Source organism: Heloderma suspectum, chromosome 1 (genome assembly GCF_057233095.1).
Source record: "Heloderma suspectum isolate Gila_16-S chromosome 1, 16-S_ref, whole genome shotgun sequence".
Taxonomy (NCBI): Eukaryota; Metazoa; Chordata; class Lepidosauria; order Squamata; family Helodermatidae; genus Heloderma; species Heloderma suspectum.
In genome coordinates, this window is record NC_139458.1 from 9870723 (window position 1) to 9894319 (window position 23597).

The 23597-nt window shown below is 43.4% G+C and overlaps 1 protein-coding gene across 1 annotated transcript; it reads right to left on the bottom strand.

The window, feature by feature from the left end:
• Positions 1-467: 467 nt before the first annotated feature.
• On the bottom strand, positions 468-21685 carry NAA30 (N-alpha-acetyltransferase 30, NatC catalytic subunit). Its single transcript, XM_084835505.1, has 5 exons — positions 21593-21685; positions 20580-21422; positions 13274-13397; positions 10867-10922; positions 468-1520 (listed from the first exon to the last, which is right to left on the bottom strand). Exons 2-5 carry the CDS (start codon positions 21417-21419, stop codon positions 1383-1385), a joined length of 1158 nt encoding a protein of 385 aa, XP_084691631.1. The 5' UTR covers positions 21420-21422; positions 21593-21685; the 3' UTR covers positions 468-1382.
• Positions 21686-23597: the final 1912 nt, after the last annotated feature.

Below are 23597 nucleotides of genomic sequence, written 5' to 3' on the forward strand. Positions count from 1 at the left end.
TACATATATATATATATATATATATATATATATTATATACCAATGCTGTCATTGCTGAACTGCCAAAAAGAAGTGATTCGCTTTACATATTGCACTGACAGACAGAAGTACACACTGTGTAACTGCTGAAAAAGGATGTTGGTCTTAACAAGCCGCACAACCCATTTTAAAAGGGGGAAAAGTCCAAACCCAATGTTTGGACACTCTTCTGCCAAATAATTCAGACGAAAATTACAACTGCAAGAGTTTTGGCTTTTGCAAAAATTTAGAGAAAATGAAAGCACCTTAAAAATGGACATGGTGGTGAACTCTGAATTTGGAATTTATTTTCAGGACCAAGAACTGAAGACTAAAGCATTTTTAGGACATGGAAGCAAAGCAATATGAATCCAAATAAAAATTAAATTGTTCCAACTGCTTTAAAATAATGGTTCTTTAGCTATTGTAGTGATAGTTTTGATTAAATAAAAAATCAATCCAATTTGCATTAATTTGTTTTTGTTTTTTTTTTTAAAGATCCCTCGCTCTCTTTAAAGGAAAAAGTGCATCAGACTCCTTTTAGCAGCTACTCAAGGTTTTTTTTTTTTTTTTAAAATAGCTTACACTTCTTGCTATAAGAGAAGGGCTTTTTAAGCCCTCACATGGGAGAAGTATCCAAATTATAAATGAAATAATTTATTATCAAATCCAGAATTTAAATAGAAGCCATTCTTGCAAAGACAAAAAATCAAGGAAAGAAAAGCATGCACTCAAAAATTAGCGGTGGAGACAAATATACGTATCTATACAGGCACTGGCAGACGCAATTTAATTGTTACCGTTACTCGATGTAACACACACCCCACCCTACAATACATTTTTTCATTCACTAATCACTGAGGTACCAATATTTAAGAATGGAAAGTTCAATATTGAAAAATAAAACCTAAAGTTGAAGTTGTTTTTATTTTCCCCAGAAAAAAAATCTATGGTGAGTTTTGTATGAAATGTTAGTATACTTATAGAATTTTACAATCTACATTGGCTTTTCTCTCTCGAACCAAAAAAAGTTGTGTTCTGCATACACAGGTTCTTGAATAAAATGTTCACCGTTTATGACCAAGAGTCAGTAGACTTGCAAATGAAAAGAAGGGATCTTGGCTACCTACTGGCACATCTTCCTGGTTACCAAGAGGATCTGAAGTCTGAAACAACCTGTTGTTATTCAGAACAAGATGCGTCATGCCACACAGTGCAACGATTTAGGTGCGACGCTCGATGAGACACTCACAGAGAAGAGCTGCATGGAAGTTATTATGTCCACCTGCAAAGCAATTCCACACAAATTGCATTGCATGCAAAGGACACTGCTGCCATGTTGGTTGGGAAGAAGAGTCCTCCTATTAACGCAGCCACAGTTTAAGACGCAGTGCATCAACTCCATTTAAATAGTATCTGAACAGCCTCTTGTCTCGCACAAAGCCAAGGTTTTCATAAAGTTTCAGCGCAGACTTGTTTGTGATCTCAGTCTCCAAGACAACCTACAAAAGAAGATACATTTTTCAAGGAGAGTTATAGTCTTCTGGGACTTTGCAGAGAACAAATCCAAGCTACTCTGGAGAAACCTATGAAGTCACTCTGAAATATGCATGTTAAAGCAAAAGTCAGCTTCTCGAGGAGAGACAGTTTTGTATTTCAGCTTCCATTTCTTTGCACCCAGAAATCCCATGTCATGGGAACACTATAATAGCAAAACCCGGAGTAGTCCCAGGAACCACTTTGTCAATTCAAAAGTGCATCTTTAAATCTCTTGTCATGCCCATATTTTTTGAACATGTTGGGACCAAGGTTCCCAACTACAACAGTTCAGAACCTGTGATGTAGCGATCAGAGTACTGGATCAGGACTGCGGAGTTCTGGTTCAGTCTCCACTCAGCTACGAGTTGAGAGAGATAAGGTGAAGATGACCTTAGAGCCTGTTCCAGCTGGAATCTTCCCTTCCTTTCACAGGGCCACCTACCACCAGCTGCCCTGTGCAGCAGAACCTGATGATATTGTTTATTGTGGTTTTTAAAAATGTACTTTGATGTTACCTGTAAGCCAGCTTGGAAGGATTTGTATTCTGAAAGACGGGATATAAATAATTGTAATAAAAGTAAATAAAGCCCACTGGGTGATCTTGGGTCAGTCTCACTCTCAGCCTAATCTCACAGGGTTGTTGGGAAGGTAAAAATGGGGGGAGTTGGGAGGGAAGAACCCGGTATGCTCTCCTGAGCTCCTTGGAGGAAGACTAGGACAAAGAGCTAATAAAATAAATAAAAGAACAGTTTCAAATGGCACATAATACACACACGCAGCACCAACTTTTTAGAACAGTGTCTCACTTTGTATTGGGGCAGGTGGTTACCAAACTGAAGCGATATGATTGCCACTGCAGCTGCATTTGAGGCCCCTGTTTATGAAGCACATACATATTAACAGAAATCAAAGCCATCTGCCTAGAGCATATTTCCTCTTCTACCTCAGTTCCTTCTTGCTATCACTCTGTCAGTGCAGTCCACAGCGGACTGCTTCAGTGCCCCATCCAGGAGGTTCCTGATTTCCCTATGCCCTATTCGGTAACTCCTCTTCCATCATTTGTATGCAGCCACCATTGTTCCACTGCAAAGTGAGAGGAACAGGACTGTATGAAAAGGGGGCAGAAAGAAAGACCGGCACAGGAAATGTCTGGGGCAAGTATAGTGCATCCACAAGTGGAGCCACTTCATCTCCACTAGAGCGGTGAAGAGCCACAAAGTGCTTTTATACAAATTGACTCTGGATGACCAGAGGTGAGGTGACCCAAGGCTTCATGTTATAATAGTGATCTTGTGATTAACATTGTTATGCCCACCCTGAACTCCACTAACATTACGCCTAGGATATTATTTCCAGCTCTACTGGGAGCATTAATATCTACCAATGTTCTACTTAAAACTTCAGGTTGTACTGAATGGTGCTGTTCCATCAGCAGGAGGGGATCGCTGATGGGATGGATTTCCCCTCCCCCTGTAGTGCCCCATGTGACCCTTACATCTGCTCCAGAGGGTTGGGGGCCCCCTCAGGCTGGATTTGGGGCACATGGGGAGGGGGATACAGGGGGAAGAGACAGGGAAGTCCCACCACGTGAGCAGACTTCCACTCACACGAGGATTGGATCCAGCCGTTCTGTTACAGTTTGACACTCAAAGGGCCCTCAACATCGGAATTCTGTCACACCAATGGCATAGTTAGAGACTGCATGAGTTTTACTTAGTCAGTAACTGCAGTGTAACGTGATTATCTGCATACACGAAAGCCAGCGTGGTTTAAAAAAATCTATTTTAATAAATAAATTAATAACACTTTTTTATTTAAATCAGATTTTACAAATTTAAATAGATTTTTTTTTAAAAATGTATCAAAATTACATACTAAATTTCTCTAACTGAAAAAAATAATGTACTTACAATTAAATGTCATCATAAATGCGCTAAACCTATACTTACAGTCTCAGAAAAATAAAATTACCTACCAATCAAACATGGGCATTAATTTCAGTTGTTCTTCTCATGAAAATGGCTCTGTTCAGCCTCAGAGCTCTTGCTTATTGAATGTTCTGGGCTTTCAGTTTCTCTGTCTAAAGTCATTTCGTGCACAGTCATGGGCTAGATAGGACTGTTGTTCTGTGCTTCTCTAGTGGTGGAGTTGGGCCAAGCAAGGCAGAGGAGTTAAGACAGAAAGACAATATAGCAGGGTGGATAAAAATTGATGCTTACAAAAAATCCAATAATTGGATTAAAAAAAATTAAAATTGGATTTTTTCAGCCTAGTAAACTGTTAAGTGTTGCTTTGACCTATCAGTCATGGGGATTTCATTTTTGTTTGCTACTTTGTTTTTTGTTAGGGCAAACCAGGGCCAAGACAGAGTGAAGCAGAAAGGAGCAACATTAGGAAGGAGAGAAGACAAAATTGTCCAGTGTGCATCTTCCTGTACTCTCATACTAAGGCTGCAACTGTATCCCCATGTACCTGGGAGTAAGCCTCATTGAACTCAGTGGAGTTTATTTCTGAGGAGACATGTATAGGATTGTGCTGCTAACCTCAGTTTGTCATGGGTGCTGGTCATAAGACCAACCCTATATGGGAATATTTTTGCCTCCATAGGCAAAAAAAAAGCATGCAAAATATACACAGTGAAACAAAGAGATGCAGAGCCTGCTTGAAGGAACGAAACAGTGTAGATGATACTCTATTTAGTTGTAAACTAACATGCATTAGTGGTCAGATTTGCACCACTGTTCAGAAAATATATGAAAAAGGTTTCAATGGCAAGTTGAATCAGTGATCTGAACTGACCTTTTTTCTTACTGACTTAAATCAGTGATTTAAATTGCCTTGATTTAAACTAATCCACCCTGAAAACAGCAACAGATCAAACACTACAGAGAGAATTTTCAGTCACCTGCCACTTCAAATCACGATACCTGTTAATGGAGACAGTTCACACATTCAGCTATGAATAAAGTCACTGAATAGTGAGAGCTGTGCACACATGCATGGCTCAGACCTAAATATAACTGGCATAAACAAAGCAAAAAGATGCATTCTGAATGCTCATATTTCAGCCTTGTAATTTACCCCATCATTCATTCATTCATTCATTCATTTCTATACTGCCCAATAGCTGAAGCTCTCTGGCCGGTTCATGGAAGAGCAAGTCTAACAATGGGTGCAAACTTGAATGTATTAAGCCAAATAACCCAACACATCTTGAAATTTAAGGAACTATTCTTCAGAGAACCACTCTATTAAAAAACCCACTGTATTTTTTCTGTTTAAAAAGCTCCTGAGATGCTCTTCTCTGAGCTGTACTGACTGGATGCCACCCACTTGCTGTCCTCCCTTGTGTTATCACACTTACTAAACATTTACCTTAAGGAAGCATTGCAGCTGCAGTGCTTACTTATATACAAGAGCAAGAAACTGAGCTCTGGGGGTGGCTGACTTAGTGCTGCAGTACATTAAACAGCTTGAAAAGGATCCAGAACTGGCGACTGCCATGCCAAGGTCCATGTGCCAGTTCATGTCACTTTAGGGCTTCTGCCTCCCTTCAACCCCAGAACTTCTTAAATCAAATGGAAGCAGTGCGACAGAGATGGGGTGAAGAGAAGGAGGAAGAAGTCACAACTGGAACAGGAGATCAGCTCCCTCAGTAATTACTGGCAAGGCTATCGTATTTTGAGACGAAAGATTTGTCTATCCAATTTTCATTCTAACTAGAACATGACCTTTCAGTTCTTTGTCCAAGCAATGGGCAATTTCTACAATGGAATTTTGTTATTTATCTAATCACCTGAGTAGGATTATTCACAGTGTTACGCTAACATGAAATAAAACCTAACTGAGCCCTTCACCAGCTGTTGATATTGTCCAGGCCTTATTTGTGGGTGGGGAGTATTTCTTAACTTGTATAATTCTTACACATTTTGTGGGTTCATGAATGAAAAGGAGGGGCAATGATATTTTAATACATACTTCAGATACCACCACGTTTCTGTCATTCTACCGCTATCCCTATAACTGGGCATGTCCATTTAATATCATTCATTAAACAGATATGAACAGCAGCATTTTCAGTTGCTGCCCCAGAATTAAGCAATCCCTTTAGTTTGGTGATTTACCCAAGCTGGAGGCCAAGCATGATTATCTTTTAATGCTTGGTGGCCAGAGTTAGACGAATTCTGAATCCTGATAAGATAGAGACCCTATGGGTAGGCAGTTTCCAGGTCCGGGAATTGGCCTGTTTGCTAGTTCTGGATGGGGTAGCACTCCCTCTGAAGGAGCAAGAACATAGTTTCGGGGTGGTCCTGGATCCACCTTTGTCACTGGAGGCCCAGGTGACATTGCCCATTACCAACTTTGGTTGGTGTGCCAACTACACTGTTCCTGGATATGGACAGCCTAGCCACTATGATCCATTCACAGGTATCCTCATGATTAGGACTACTGTAATGCCTTTGATTGTGTGGATCACAACAAACTGTGGCAAATTCTTAAAGTGATGGGAGTACCAGACCACCTTACCTGTCTCCTGAGAAACCTGTACGAGGGTCAAGAAGCAACAGTAAGAACCAGACATGGAACAACCGATTGGTTCAAAATTGGGAAAGGAGTACGACAAGGCTGCATATTGTCACCCTGCTTATTCAACTTATATGCAGAGTACATCATGAGAAATGCCGGGTTGGATGAATCAGAGGTCGGAATTAAGATTGCTGGGAGAATTATCAACAACCTCCGATATGCAGACGATACCACCCTAATGGCAGAAAGCGAAGAGGATCTCAAGAGCCTCTTGTTGAGGGTGAAAGAGGAGAGTGCAAAAGCTGGTTTGAAACTCAACATTAAAAAAACGAAGATCATGGCATCTGGCCCCATCACTTCCTGGCATATAGAAGGGGAAGCAATGGAAGCAGTGACAGATTTTACTTTCTTGGGCTCCAAGATCACCGCAGACGGTGACTGTAGCCATGAAATTAAAAGACGCTTGCTCCTTGGGAGGAAAGCTATGGCCAACCTAGACAGCATAGTAAGAAGCAGAGACATCACCTTGCCGACAAAGGTCCGTCTAATCAAAGCTATGGTTTTCCCAGTAGTAATGTATGGCTGTGAGAGCTGGACTATAAGGAAGGCTGAGCGCCGAAGAATGGATGCTTTCGAACTGTGGTGCTGGAGAAGACTCTTACGAGTGCCCTGGACTGCAAGGAGGTCAAATCAGTCCATCCTAAAGGAAATCAACCCTGAGTGCTCATTGGAAGGACAGATAATGAAGCTGAAGCTCCAATATTTTGACCACCTAATGCGAAGAGAAAACTCCCTGGAAAAGACCCTGATGCTGGGAAAGACTGAAGGCAAAAGGAGAAGGGGACGACAGAGGATGAGATGGCTAGATAGCATCACGGATGCAATGAATATTAACTTGAGCATGCTCCGGGAGAGAGCACAGGACAGGAAGGCCTGGCGTGCTATGGTCCATGGGGTCACGAAGAGTCGGACACGACTGAACAACAACAACAAATGTCCTTTGTGTGGGGCTGCCCTTGTGCCTGGTTTGGAAACTGCAGCTAGTGCAGAAGGCAGCAGCTAGGGTGCTCACTGGGACACCAGCTATGTTCACATAACACCTGTGTTAGAAGAACTCCACTGGCAGCCTAATAGCTACTGAGCCATGTTCAAGGTTATAATGCTGACATGCAGTGCACTAAACAACTTTGGACCAGGATATCTAGCAGACCACCTTCCCCTATGCATGCCCAGCTGACCTTTACAATCTCCTGAGGAGGACTTGCTGGTCGTTCCACTACCAACAGAATGTTGCCATGTAATAGCTTGAAGGTGGGCCTTCTCGGTGGCGATGCCCACTCTCTGGAAAACCCTCCTCCATGCGGTTTGAGAGGCAGAAAATGTGGGATGTTTCATTTCAAACACCTCCTGAAAATGCACTTGTTCACCCAGGCTTTCTCTGGCGTGTAATTGATTGCCATTAATTACAAGCTCCATTTTACTGCTCCTTGTATTGTTATTATAATTGGAATGGTTTTTAATAGTGTATTTTAAATGTGATTTTAATATTTACATGTGAATTGCTTAGGGATATTAAGTGGTATATAAGTATTACTAATAAACAGGGAAATTATCTGTCATACTAATAATATTTATAATGTTCTTTGTTCTGTTTTCAGGATAGGACAAAAACATGTATTGAAACAAAACACTACGCAGGTGAGCAAATGTAACCAGCAGCATTCATTCTGGTGTTTACTGCGCTAGTCAAGCAATAACTCAGACCTATACGGTCCTGCAAATCTGAATATTTCTGATAGCAACACTAATCTCGCAAGACAAGCCTGGCCAAATCACCTGCTCTTCACGGAGTGTTCAAATGTTGAAACTCAAGTTTATTGGCATCCTGAATACTTCAAGGTTCCCTTTTCTGGTTATTCAGGAAAGACTATGAACATCCTTGTAAAAACAAGATGCTTCGAAGTCAAGGTTTCAGAATCATTTTGGGTTGGCTAATCTTGGACCCCTGTTTAGTGGGCTAAAAATGGGCTACAAAATAATGAACATCTTTAAGATTTTTGAACATAAATGTCAAATTATGATTGAGGAGGTTTGGCGAGCTAACTGAATTGATAAAATTATGGTTTGTGATGAGCCAGAGAGAAACCAGAGGTGAAGTTGGTTTGCCAATGATGACTGGTGTTAACTATGGGCTGGTTCATATGTAACAACAGCCCATGCATTAAATAACCCATGGGCTGTTGTGCACAAGCGGGAGAGAACAGGAGCCACTTCCACTTTTAATCAACAACCTATGATCATATAGATTCATATTTTCAGCATGGTGTATGAACGACGAGTGCTGGGGTGTTTAGGGGCTAAACCCAGCAGTTAACCCATGGTTTGCCGGATCCCCTAAACAACCCAGTGCTCTAGGTTTGCATGTCATGCTCAACAAGTTAGGAACAGGCAACTGTACATTGTTGAGTAAAAGTGCTCTCTCTCTCCTGCTTGTGGGCTGTCGTTACATGAAAACTGGGACTATGATCTGGCATGATGACTTGACACTGATGAATCACAATCATGGCTTGTTGCTATGGATCCAGAGGTCACCATACCAAGAGACAGAAGTGCTGAGCAGATAGAACACGAAAGCAGACAAGAATACTTTAAACCATGGATTGTACATTAGAATCCAAACCATTTTTTTGAAATGGTTTTGAGCATTCAAAGAGTGGTTAGCACAAAACATATTTTTGGTGTGATGCCTGAATCGAGGCACAATTTTGGAACTTGTTAAATTTATATCCTGTCTTGCCACCGAAAATGATGGTCAAGGCCATTTGTTTTTGGCCTATTACCTTGTTAGGTCCCAGTTCAATGGGCCAAACGTGGTCAATAAAACACAAATTTTAAGAAAACTGGCACACATTTTTACAGTGGAAACCTACAAGCCTAAGGGAGAAAGCCATTTTTGTTAAAGTATGTGATTGCTAATGGAATGCCCAGCCTCACAAGCAGAATTTTCTAAGTACTATCCAAATTGAAATTACTTCCAAAAAGAAACCTAGAATTCTTCCCAGTCCACTAATTTATACCTACAGTGAAGTACACGCTAAAATGTGGTATTGTATAAAAACAGGGCTAGCCTCATATATACTCCAAATTATGTTCTCAAACACATGGAAGGTAATCTTATTCTTCTGCTACTTAATCTACAGCAACAAAGCAGCTGATTAGCACGGTCTTGATTTAATTCTGTTGCTTGTAAGAAATAAACAGGTGTAGTGAGTAATTAAACTGTAACTGAATGATCCAGCGATAAGATGCAAGGTTCCCTCCATTCAAATAGGACTGCAACTACCTCAAATTCCACATACATTTCTTTTAAAAAATACAGGAGTGAAAATTTTCCTGAAATTTCTTTGAAGAGTCAAAGAGCCAGTCCTGGTAAGTACTGCACATAACTCCAGAACAGGGGCACCTTGTAGCCCTCAGATGTTTTGCCCTACAACTTCCATGATCCCTCACCACTGGCTATGCCAGCTAGGCTGATGGGGTTGTAGGCCAAAACATCTGGAGGGCCACAAGTTGCCCACCCCTGCTCTAGAAGGATGCCCCAACCCATATCTACTCGGATTCTTCCACATCTAGTATTTTAGATTTAATGCAAGATAAAATCACTAGTGTTGCTATAACTGAACTATAATACAGTCAACTAATCACTACGAAGTCTAGACTTCAATATCTTTTAAAATTCAAAAGTTACCCAACACAGCCCAGTTAGTACATTACAGAATACGTGGGGCAAAGGGCACAAAAACAGCCATGTGAGATCAAAGGACTGGACAAGTTGAGTAATTTTCTAGGCCATCCAGGTTATCATGTATCCATTGCAGCATGGAAGGCTGATGCGGAGAGAGAGAATGCTCAACTCCTATTGTATCTGGAAGAACTGTTAATAGTGACAGAAGGATATGGCCCCTTTGGACTCCCCAACATGGTATTTTCGAAGGAAATTTCTAGTGTTGGGCACAGTATAACATGCTGAGATTGTTTTACAAGCATGTCTGAAAACACAAGTGCCAATTTTAGTGATTTATTAGTACATAGGCTGTATCTACCTATGTTATTAAAAATAATTACTAAAGCTTCCCTAAAGGGTAACCGAGGCAAAATGGACAAAAATGTTCCTCTGCCAGAGAAACTGCCTCTTGTATTGGGCACAGGTTCAAGCAGACCAAAGGAGAAAAAAAGGTTGCTAGGCCACAGGGATGCACAGTACAAAACCAGAGAACCTAAAGAGACAGACAAAGGAATACCCAACTGATCAACATCACAGGGAACAGGCTTCTGTATTGTGGTGCTTAAGAGTGGGTGTCTTGCTTTGGACCTACCAAGGCATGCACTGAAGTGAGTCAGAGGAGAATTCAGATCTGCCCTGGCAGCTGACCTAGCCACCTTAAGGAAGCCTTAACACCTTAAACTTTTAATAGACTACATAAACCAGAACTGTCACTTTAAGCTACGCTTATTCAAAATTATCCTTGATTCTTCAGCTGTTTTGGGGTGTTTGCACAGGTAAAAAGGGCCTTCATAATACTGCTGCACTGCCCAAAGGAAAAAGATACCAAATCTTTTCTCCTGGTATTACAGAAAGCTTTCAGGATAATATATCTTTCTGAATGTATTCTATATTCTGCTCTAACTGAAGAGTTGCTTACAGTCCAAAAAGCATTTGAAAAGACAGCCAAGTGAGCAAGGTGTGAAGACATAGTTCCTTTAAAGGAACAAAACACTCACCTCATCGCAGTCTCCTTCTACCATGGCATAAATAGCTTTCTTAACCAAGTTTGTACCTGGAATAGAGATTAAAAGCAACAAACAAATTTAAACTACAGGGGCAAATTATTTCAGCACAAGTTAGCTCCTACAGCCTATGACCTTAAAAAACAATTCGAATTTAATTTAAGCAAGATCAATAGTTACTGTGATATTCTATACAACTAACAAAGACTGTCTCTATCTCAAAAAGAAAAAGATACACACATCTGAGCTCTCTGCATCAAACTGGGATGGGGCATTTCCTGCCACCAAATTCAAACTAAAGCAGGGTCTTATTTAGGATTTTCACCCTGCTGTTTTGACTTAAGTAGGTCCACAAAGCAGCTTCCAGAAAAATCTACCTCCTAGCCTGACACAGCATAGTGAAGCAAATGGCCAGGGAACAACCGGGCTACGAGGGGCTTGAAATGTGCATATCGTGCAATCTACAACATCTTGGCTTTAAACAAAAGGCACTTCTGGTGCAACATTTCCTGCATTTTCTATTGTACAAAATGAAAAAAAGATACTTAAGAAATGCCCCCCTGCTCCAAATCTGAGGTTTATATTCTTTCCTTTAGTGTTCAGATTTCTGCACCCAGATTTCTTCTGAGGAAGTCTACCACATAAAGATTCCTCACAAGACAAAACTGCCAACTTAAGCAGTGTGCATTGCATATAAACAAGGCATACCAGTCTTTAATAGGGCGCTGTAGAATACTGGAAAGTGAAAAAAGCTTCCCATGTCACTACATAAGGAATGGAGGGTGGGTGGGACAAGTTTCCTTTGAAGAGCCACTGCTGGGGGCACCAGACACAAGGAACTCTTTGGGTCACTGCCAGTCAGCAACGTGCTAGTTGTCTGAAGCGGTGGCCCATGAATTCACTCACAACTGCAGTCAGTGGCCAATGGCAAGGACAAATGTCCAAGTGTGTACACTCCTGGTCCGAGCAAGGAGGCAAGGATGATCAGATTGTGTAATCAAGCCTCGAGTGGAGGTGTATGTGAGAAGCAAGTCTAGCAAACTCATCCTAAGACGTTGCTCCCCTGGGAGGTTAGCTTGTTTCTGTCTCATTCAGCCTACCAACCATTCATGACAGTGAAGTAAGCATTCAAAACTTGGGTAGAAAATTTGAAGGTTCTCTCCTAGATAACAGCAGAATCTAGGGGTTGGCAACTGGTAGTCAGGCTGCATCTGGCCACCTGAGGGATGCCATCTGCCCACATCACAGGTAGATTAGGGAGTTTTACTGCATAGCCTTTTGCTAGGGACAATTGCGCCCAACGCTAGAAATTTCCTTCGAAATAAAGCCATGACACACTCCACTGATTTCAGAGTGGCTCAATCAAACAATGACTACTCATTGGAAGGACAGTTACTGAAGCTGAAGCTCAAATATTTTGGCCACCTAATGCGAAGAGAAAACTCCCTGGGAAAGACCCTGATGCAGGGAAAGATTGAAGGCAAAAGGAGAAGGGGGTGGCAGAGGATGAGATGGCTAGATAGCATCACGGATGCAATGAATATGAACTTGAGCACACTCCGGGAGAGAGCGGAGGACAGGAAGGCCTGGCGTGCTATGGTCCATGGGGTCACGAAGAGTTGGACATGACTTAACGACTGAACAACAACTATCAAACAAGCCCAGGGAACTTGCTGAGAAGATGAAAGTATCATCTGGTGATGGACAAGCTGGTGACCTCGCAGAATCTTGGCTTTTCCCTTGGAATGTTTTTGTCCCCTTGGAACACACACACACACACACACACACACACGAAGGGCATTAGGTGGTAGGGGGCTTCTGCTGATTTGCATGATTAAGTGCATGCACTTAACATGATTTGCATATCAGTTACGTAAACTGGGGATACATCATATAGCTCTAAGTATTCCACAATATAATGATGCAGTTATTCTATAGGGAGAAAAAGGATTCTTTCGTAATGGAACTCAAGGCAGCATAAACAGGCATTATGGTTTTCAGGCACCGAACAGACCCTGTCCTGGTTTGCTTGAGCAAATGCAGTACATTGTATGCCTTCAGATGCCTTGGGAACTTGTGTGGTTTGGAAATCATGGAAAGAGAAAAGTAACAAATTTACTCATTTTAGATCTCACTCTCCATCTTTTATGTGTGCCATAGTAATTTCAAACTCAACTCTATAAATCAAGTTGCATTGTAACTATGAATGAAAATGGGTATTCCTAGGATAAGAGCCCATGGATTGCATAGAAGGGCTGGGAGGGCCCCAACTTAAAAACAGCAGTGATCAAAATAACCTGAAACACAGAAGGCTGTGTGTCAAAATTTTTATTCCAAAGTAGCAACTAGTCAGTGTATTATATTTATGAGAATTTTAAAAGGACACAAATGCTCTTCTTACCTATGCCTTTTCTTCTGTATTTGGAATCCACTGCTAACATGGCTATATAACCTCTGCGAAACATCTTTTTGTGCATATCCAACTTGCAGACAATGGCACCTACGCACTCGTCTCCTACCATTGCCTTTAAAAAAAACACGCAAAGACAGTTTTGTAGATTAAGAAGCCAATATGCAGTGCTACAAAATCCAAAATCTTATATGCCCATTTATAAAAAGCCTGCAGTCTGGAACTTATTTTCTATGAAGACAGATGCATCTCCTAGTAACCAAAAGTGTACATCCCACATTTTGTTGTATGGCACATTTTCAGATAGGATTTCTCAAAAAAAGTAATGTTGCACTCATGGGCTTGCGTTTTAAGTAGTGTGAGGGGAATTTTGCATAAGACTTTCCTATCTCCTCCAGCATCCCAAGTCTCTTTGAAGGGTCAGGGGACCCTTTTATTCAGCAGGGAATGGGCAAAGAGGATTGCTGAGGGAGTGGGAAGTTGCATCAGGTGGATGCACCTTCCTGTGCATGCAGTGGTCAAACTGATTCTACCCAATTTTGAGCAATTTCCACATCTCACCAGCAGCCCTCCTTGCCCCATCCCATGCTGTTTAAGAGGGGTTCCCAAATCCTTCTGAGTAGCTTTTCAGGGGATGCAGGGGACTGGAAGATCTCCTTATGCAGGCTTGCTTGTGCTGCTTAGGATCTAAGCCATTACCTTCAGAATTGTTTGGCCCAAGTCCTATTCTGCACAGAACTCCTAGATCATGCAGAAGGAAGGCCTTACTGTAATTCAAACAATGCATCATTCATACACTACTACATTTTAAGTGTGCACCTTTCAGTTGCATGAGGAAAGGAATGATGAAATCCTAAGTCAAAAGTACATAACTTAAGTATTATTTAGATTACTAAGCTGCTCTAATGATATAAATCCCGCTGTCCTCCAACTATGTATTCAACCAGAATTAAAGGGAGGATTCCAGAGGCTATTCTGGAATAACTGGTTCAAGGATTGGGAAAAAAAGCCTCTGCAGTACAGCTACATTCAGATTTTGATATGCTGTCTGGCCAACTTTAAATTAATTTCTCTTATAATGAATGCCTTGTTAATTTCTTTTAGGCAACTCAGAAAGGTCACTTCCCCCAATCCTCCCCTTTTTCCTCTTTACCACCAACACAAACATAAACACACACACACACACCACTTGTCATAATGGAATTTGCTTCAGAGTCCTTATGGTTTCAAAATGCCCTTCATCAGCAGACCCAATCACCATTTAAGTACTAGTGTGATATTAACTGTGCATTTCCTAATGCATCATTCCCATCAAAATTCTTGATAGGAAAGGAAGAAACTGCAGAACAAAAGAAAAATGTACATGATAAAATACGATGTACAGAAATGTATCTTCAATGTAGAAGAGCTGAATTATGTGAAAATATTTTAAATATGGAATGTACCAAAAATTAATCTTTCCATGCTAAATGTACACCTTTTCTCCTTTCATATACAAATCAATTTATAATTCTGCTGGAATTTCCCAAGCTGCAGAAACCCACCCAAGAAACCTCACTCATGCACAAATCCTTTTATATATTTGGATAAGGAAAAGATACTGGATTTAAAAATCACATCAAAATGTTTTCTTTATTTAAATTTTGCAGAGACCACCTTGTTTAACATACAACAATTTAAGCAACAATGATAAGCTGCAGAGGGACTATCCAAGTTATTTTGGTTTGCAGGGCAATTGCTTTCAAGTGCTGGAGGGCGAGAGGGAGAGGGGGAGAGAGAGAGAGAGAGAGAGAGAGAGAGAGAGAACCTACATGAAAAACTTGCCCTAGGCTGAAACTTTGCATACATTTGATATGATCCTTAGAAATGTTGTTCTAACGCTGAAAACACTAACACCAATTTTTGTGCAGAGTAGCTTGACTGTATTAAGTGACTATTGCGATATAGCCAGTCCTTTTGTTAAAATTATACTAATGGTAAAAATGTATGATCTCTTGGAATTAGGAAGCTTTATAGACTACCAGCACAATCCAATCACAATTAGGCACTCTGAAGTCCCATCAACTTCACTAAGAGGGATTTAAGCAGGTGCTTAACCCTCCCATTGAGATCAATGGGACACATTTTTTCCCCTAACAAACCTCTTGCAACAAGTGTAGTCATGTAGTGAATTTAAGGGCACATGTATGCAATAGGATTACTCATCTTGCCAGTGAACAGTATTTGCACAGCAGGGAGAGTACAACCAGCTGCTTGATGTTAAAAATGCTTATACTGGCATAAAACATAAGCATTTTGTGCCCTCATGCCAGCACAGCTATTCTTTTACATTCCATCCTTACGTGTTTAAATAGAGTAGAATCATAGTATTGGTAGGCACGCAGAGTAGATTTTATTGTGCAACAGCATCTAGATCATAGTGGCTGGGTTTGCACGATCAATCTGAACCACAGTGGCTTAAATAAGTCACTGTGTCTTGTGGCACATGCCAGGCACCCGTTCCATAACCCAACTCCCACTCATAGGACCTTGTGTCATCCAAACCTGGTGAAGGTGAGTTGTTGGAGTGGTTAAAAAATGACCCAGAACTCATGGGCTGTTATAGGGTTACGGGTGGCTTGTTAACCATGCCAACAACCCACCTTCACTGGTTTTGGATGACATGAGAACCTACGAGTGGAGGGTGAGTTACAGAATTAATCATACAAACCAGGTCAGTGTGGCACAGGCCTGGTTCGCACAATAAAAGGGTGGTTAATAAGCCACAAGACTCTGTGGAACTCCCTCCCTAGGGAACTCCGCCATGCCCCCTCTTTAATGAGCTTCCGTCATGCATTAAAAATGTGGTTGTTCAGGCAGGCATTGGTTGTGGGTTAGGGTATTTTAGAAAACGTTTTTATTGTAAAATTTTATTGCTTTAAACTGTTTTATTATACGCTGTACATCACCCAGGGTGGCTGGGTGACCAGCCAGATGGGCGATTAATAAATGTAATAATAAATAAATATAAATACAAGAGAGGGTGGATTCTGGGTAGTTTGTTAGCCACCCCAGCCATCAACCTCTGCTGGGTTCAGATGTCATGAAAACCCGTGCCCGGCAAGGGTAATTAGGGAAATGAGCTGGCATGCGTGGGAGTGGTTAACAAGCCACCGTGGCTTATTAACTACCCACGTCTTGTGCGACCCTGGTCATATACTAGATGACATTTCAAGCAGCCACCCCTAACATTCCGTTACGATCATGAAGGAAAGCTTTATTCTGTCAAAATCCAGGTCCCATTTAGATTTTAACATCTTAAAAAGGACCCTCAGCCAATTGTTGTTAACAACGTAACAGTATACAAACTAGTATCTTTAACCAGAAATGAAGCTAGGCCTAACTGGTGCTGATAAGATGACTAAATCTGTAGAAAGTTTTGGCAAATATTTTAAGAAGTGGGCACAAGAACAGTCCTGATGGATCAGTCTTAAGATGGCTGCAAGTCACTTCTGACTGACAATGACTGCCTTGTAATAGTGGCAACAAATAACTGTAGAGATAAATGATTGCAATTCCAAGCTCAGGGCTCTCAACCTTGGAGCCATGGGTGCCTCTTCCTGTGCATGATCAACACCTGAATTCCTGTGTCTGGAACAAGAGCTTTCCATCTGTATTTCCACTAAGACAGTTAAATGAAAAGTGTTTTTAGTTGAAGCAGCTCTGAATTTACTTTACAATTTTTGTAACAATTGTTACAATAGGCCTGACTCAGACAACATGATGGCCCCATCTATAAACCATGGTTTAGAGATCAGGTATATGCCACAGGCTTGCATGCTCCCTCTTCTCATACCTGCGGATGCTTTTTTTTTCTTTCATGGTTTGTTTGCAAGCAATCCTAGTTAGCATGAGCCATAGTTTCTTGTGATAACTGAAATCAAGCAAACCATCTCAATCAAGTAAACCAAGAAGGGGGATTCCATGGGAGAATGGAGCATGTGGTACATTCCTGCCTGCCAATGATAATTTATTTGTAGACTGGACCAGTATAACAGCTGAACAGGACTGTAACTCTACAAAACATAAACTGGAAGTTCACAGAAGTACTAGCATTTAGATTCTCAGTCTACCGTGTCTCATTAGGAGAATTTCACCTAAACACATACACAAGAGAGAATTATAGCATACCACTACTACCAATTAAAAATTTAAGTACCAAGATCCCTATTACTACGGAGAAGCTGAGCATGTCTCCCCAACACTACTACAAAATTAGCCCCAGCTTCATAGCAATGCTAAAAATGATCAAGCACACACTGCTCAGAGATTAAGTCTGCTAGAAACTAACTGGGGGACTAAACACCTTGCGGCCTTATTAGTTTGACTGGGCATGGAAAAGAGAAGCCATAAAGATTTAGGAAGAACACTTTGTATTTCATACTCAGAACTTCCTCAGAACTATTAGCATTCAAACACTGAAATCCATAAATGCAATGTTTGCTTGCTAGAATACCTTTACAACTGCAAATCTGCAGTGTGCTCTAGTTCAGCTTTCTGGAAGATCAACCCTGCAAATGACTATTTAAAAACAAGCCTCACAAGTGCCAGAAGCTGTGCAGAACACAGATATTGGCTGACTCAAGTTGAGTTGCTTAATTGCTTTTCTTAAAAGCAGATGCCCATGAACACCCTCGGCCCTTTTACCAAATGCAGCATGAGGTCAGCATTATACTAAAACATGGAGTTCAGTTTTGTTGCTGAGGCCAAGCCAATAGCTTCTGAAGTCACAAACCCGATAAATAAAGCTGGTTAAGATGCTGCAGCTGTACACAAGGGCTGTGTGATTCAGACTAAATGCAAAGAGTGATGAGCACTTATGTTGATGTTGCCAGTATGAACACCCAAACATTGAAGATTTTTCTCAAACCATTATTCTTGCTTCCCATCAGCCAACTATTCATGTCCATCAATGACTCCTGCTGTACTACTACATGTCACAAGCTTTTAAAAAGTTCAGTCTTAAAAGCAGCTCATAAATATTACACATATTTCAGATCAACTGGTAGAAAATCTGCAGGTGATGTCTTCCTTGGAAAGATCAGGGGAATGGCTTGGTAGACACTCTCACAAAGCAAGCTCCAAAAATTACCATATTAAAAAGGTACAATAAAACCAGACACACTCACAGACATAGCCACTTAATAAAAAACAGAAATAGGCCATCAAATTCTTCTAAATAAACCTCCCCTTTTATTTTTAATCATTATAGTTCAAGGTACCTTAAGAATATTGGCATTCCATTGAACATAGTCTAACCCCACTCTTCAGTTGCTTATCATCTGGTAATAGCACGGCTTTAATCCTGAACTTGGGTTATTTTGTATATACTTCCATAAAATTAAATGTAAGGAGGGCTGGCAAGTCTGAGGTCTAACCATGCAGAGCGTAGTCCAATATGACTGCTGCTCAGTAGTATTAAAAGAACACTAATGTAATTTCCCTTTAAAATAAACAAGTTCTTTAACATGTACAGTCACTTAAATAGGCTTAAAAAACTTTCCTTTTCTCTCACCACACTAACTACCCTCTCTTTAAAGTCATTTTTCAAAGGAAAATCTCCCAAGGATTGCGGCCAGAGCCCCTTATCTACATGGATGAACCAACTGCTCAGTTTCTGTAACTAGAACAATACGTATTTCAGAAATACAGTTTGATGAGAGGCATGATCAATAAATGTTGCATATAAATGAATGTTATAAATAAAGCATGATTTTACTGATTAAAAACATAACCATTTCAATTTAAAATTGGCACCATACGTTACACAAAACGGACAAATCCATCAAGTTTCTAACTCTCTGCCAACTTTTACTTCAGCATTCTAAATCTTTTGCCAGCCTCAGTGAACCATCAGTTACCATCATCAAATAATACCAAGTTGCCTCATTAAACTAGCTGAGGGAACCCAAAGAATAGCATTTAGTATGAAGACTGAGAAGGCACAAAGCTTTCAAATATATACATAATGAGACCAATTGTTCTAATTTCATTAAGGATAAGATTATTACAATGTAAAAGATTCTTAGGGCACAATCCTATGGGGACAGGCATCTGCCTCCAAACTCGGAGGCGACCACTTATCCAACGCAGGGCAGGAGAAGCATGGAGGGGATTTCTCTCCCCCCCCCCCGCATTCCAGCCACTCTGCATTTGCAGCTAGACAGCCGATTTCAGCTGTCTAGCCACGCGAAGGCGGAGCGGGGGAAGTGGCTGCTGGATGACACACAGGATGTGTCATACCGACATTTCCGCCTTCCCCGCCGCAGAATACCCCGTTTTCGCTGCTCCGCATTCCTCTTCCGAGTGCAGAGCCGTTCCGAGTTGCCTGCAAGGGAGCATGGGATGGGGCGGGGGGAGGTCGGTTCTCCAGGAACCGACCTCACAGCGTGGGCTCTGAGGTCGGTTCCTGGAAACCGACATATCCTATAAGCCGTCTAGCTGCTGACTAGCAGCCATAGGATTGCTCCTCCGACACTTTAGTTGTTGTACACAGACTAGAAGTTCAGACAAAAATTGTACCAAGAGGAAGCTTGTTATTGTGAAATACTGTGGAATACCAATTTTTAGAGATTCTTATAATAAGTTTAATTGCTTTTCGGAAATAATGTTGGCCTACATTAATCCTAGGCTGCATATCCAGGCTAAAACGTTATGACTTTAGGAGTTGAGTTTTCAAAAACCTGCTCTACAAATATTCATGTGAATTCATGGGATGGTTGTTATTTTGATGTTCTTAAAACCATTACTATTGCCGTTTCACATTTTTACTGGGCAGAGGCTGGGGAAGAAAATGCTTAAAACAAATAAAAAACCCTAAAGACAATTAAAAAACAAAGACTGAAAGCCGACACCAGTACTCCAAATCCACCCAGGATCATTGCCATTCACTATCCTGGCTCCTGAGAACTAGTAGGCTCAGAAAGTTTCTCTCTTATTGCACTAATTTACAATGCATACAAATATGCAGACTTTTGTTATACAGAACTCTTCATGAATCAGAGATTCACACGAACAGCTGCCAAGTCAACTGGGCCACAGAGATGACCAACCCAATTTTGCGTATCATTTAATTCACTGACAAAGTGACCAACAGTGGGTGAGTGAGGCATCCTCCAGAGTTTTCCTTACTGTGTAACTTTCCCCCACACCATCCAGTGCTCCCCAGTCTACATCTACCAACTCCCCCCACCGACTCTGCCCACCAACACACACTTTTAATCACATCTCTTTCCCGCCCCCTCCACCCCCAACTTACCAAAAAGCAAAGCTGAGGCCAGTTGTGGATAAAATACCTATATGTGTAAATGGAGTAGGGTTCAGACAGATCTTTGGTGATCAGTCTCATGATATCTGGCATCTGCAGCTCGGACTCGTATCGGACGTATCGTATCGTGAGGTCCCCTTTCTCCTCCTCCACCTGCTGTGGGGCCCAGGAAGAGTCTCTGGGGGGACCCACGGAGCATTTCTGCAGACTGCACGTGGAGGCCAAGGACCTGGAGAGAAGCAGCAGGGACTCCTCCTCCCTTTCCAGCTCCTGCTCCTCGCCCTCCTCCTCCCCTCCCCCGGCCAGCCCATTCCTGTCCCCGGCAGTGGGGCCAGAAGCATCGTGGTGGCGGCGTTGGTGCTGCTGCGCAGTCCTTGCCTGGGGGTGGGGGCCCCGGCGGTGGTTGCTGAGCGAGGCGGGAGGCGGCTGCCCTCCCTGCTGCGGGTGCGGGGGCTCCTGCCCATGTCCCATTGTCTTGCCCGGGGCAGTGCCGCCGCTGCCGCCGCCGTTCTTGCTGCTGCTCAGCACCTTGCCCTTGAGGGAGCCCCGCAAGTGCCGCAAGTCCGGGCCCGCGATGAGCCCGTTGAGCTGGTGGTTGCGGCGGCGGGGCGGGCAGAGGCGGCGGTGGGAGGGGGGCCCGTCCCGCCCTCCTTCATCCCCGGCCTCCTCCTCTTCCTCCCCCCCACGGGGCCTTCCTCCTCCTCCTTCCTCCTCCTCCTCTTCCTCCTCCTCCTCCCCGGCGGAGGCTCCTGGGAAGGGCGAAAGGAGCGAGGCGGCGGCTCCCGGCGTCGAAGCGAGGAGGCTGCTAGGCCCGGGCGGTACCTCGGCCATGTCCTGAGGAGACCGAGAGGAAGAAAAAGAGACACCGAGAGAGAGAAGGAGAGCGTGAGAAGGAGAGACCCCTGGCGAGCCCCTCGTCGTCGCCGTCGCCCCCTCAATCACACACGCCACCCTCCCGCCCGCGCCCCCTTCCTCTTCCTCCTCCTCCTCCTCCTCGTCCTCACCCCAAAGTCTCCCCAGCAGCAGCAGCAGCAGCAGCAGCAGCGGCCGCGGCGCCTCCCGCTCCCCTTCTCTGCTCCTCCTCATCCAGCGGCCGTAAAGCGCGACCAGGTTTCCTGTCAGGCCAGGCCGCCGCCGCTCCAGAGCGAGGGAAGAAGCGCGACGCCTTGCGACGCCTCCTCGCTTTACGGCAGGCCCTTAGGAGAGGAAGGAGAAAGGGGGTAGGAGGCGTGGCCTTGCCTGGCTGGGCTCGTGCTCCTGGCTCGCAACCTTTTCCTTCCCTGGCGGCCGCGCGCGACAGTTTTCGCTCGCTTTACGGCTAGCCCCGGCGCTGCGGTTGGCACGGCTACCTGTCTTGTCTGTCTTCTCTTATGCTTATGGTCATAGCTAGACTCTATGGTCAGCGTGAGATGCCCCTGCCTTTTACCTTTCCTTTATGGAAGGCCCTTGCGAGGGTGGGAAAGCGGCGCAGGCGCAGACGGGCCGAAGACTAGGCGGGAACGACCCTGAGGAGAATATGGGGGCGGGGCAAGTAGTAGAAAGATGCGGGTTGGGGGAAGCTGAACACGTTTCTCAGAAGGCAAGAGCAGGGGGAGTAGTACAAAGGCAGACACGTGATGGTGTGCACACAGAGACACGTGTCTCAGGGAAATAGATTTCTCAGGTGAAGCCTGCAGCTTAACTTCTTCAGTCTTCATTCTCACCCTCTCTGCCCCAAACTGATCCTAAAATCAGCCGTACCTCGCCTGGTGCCTTCCAGATGTTTTGGACTACAAGTCCTAACATTCCTGACCATCAAGAACATAAGAGCCCTGCTGGATCAGGCCAAGGGTACATCTTGTCCAGTATCCTGTTCCCACAGTGGCCCACCAGATGCCCAAAGAGGAAACCCTCAAGGCCATGAGTGCAACAGCACCCTCTACCCACGTTCCCCAGCAGGACACATACCGCCCCTGATCCCGGACGTAATCTGTAGCCATCATGACTAGCGATCATACACAGCTTTATTCCTTTCTGAAGCCATCCATGTTGGTTGGCATCACTGCAACCTTCGGAGTGAATTCCATAGTAACTATGCACGGTGTGAAGAAGCACTTCTGTCTGTCCTGAATCTCCCACCATTCAGCTTCACTGGATGACCCCGTTGGGTTATAGTATTATGAGAGAGGGAGAAAAATGTCTCCCTATCCACATTCTCCACACCATGCATAAGTTTGTACACCTCTGTCATGCCTCCCCTTACCCACCTTGAGTACTGTGTCCAGTTCAAGAAGGATGCAGACAAGCTGGAGAGGGTTCAGAGGAGGGCAACAAAGATGATCAGGGGACTGGAAACAAAGCCCTATGAGGAGAGGCTGGAAGAACTGGGCATGTTTAGCCTTGAGAAGAGAAGACCGAGGGGAGATATGATAGCGCTCTTCAAGCCCTTGAAAGGTTGTCACAGAGAGGAAGGCCAGGATCTCTTCTCGATCATGCCAGAGTGCAGGACACGGAATAATGGGCTCAAGGGACAGGAAGCCAGATTCCGGCTGAACATCAGGAAAAACCTCCTGACTGTCAGAGCAATATGACAATGGAACCCATGACCCAGGGAGGTGGTGGGCTCTCCCACCCTGGAGGCATTCAAGGTGAGGCTGGACAGCCACCTGTCAGGGATGCTCTGACTTGGATTCCTACATTGAGCAGGCGGTTGGACTTGATGGTCCTGTAGGCCCCTTCCAACCCTACCGTTCTGTGATTCTACCTCTTTTCTAACCTAAACAGTCCCAGATATTGTAACCGTTCCTCATTGGTCATGCTGGCTGGGGCTGATGGGAGCTGAAGTCCAAGACATCTGGTGGGTATCAGGTTGGGGAAGACTGCCTAAAAGTGCCATCTACACTCAGGGGTGCAGACCAGCGCTTGACCCCGGGGCCAAAGTCCAAATGGCCGCCCAGAAAGCAGCAGTGGATGGGGGCTGTGCTCAGCTACTGAGCTGGCATAAGCATGCCAGGGCTGACATCCTTCTTA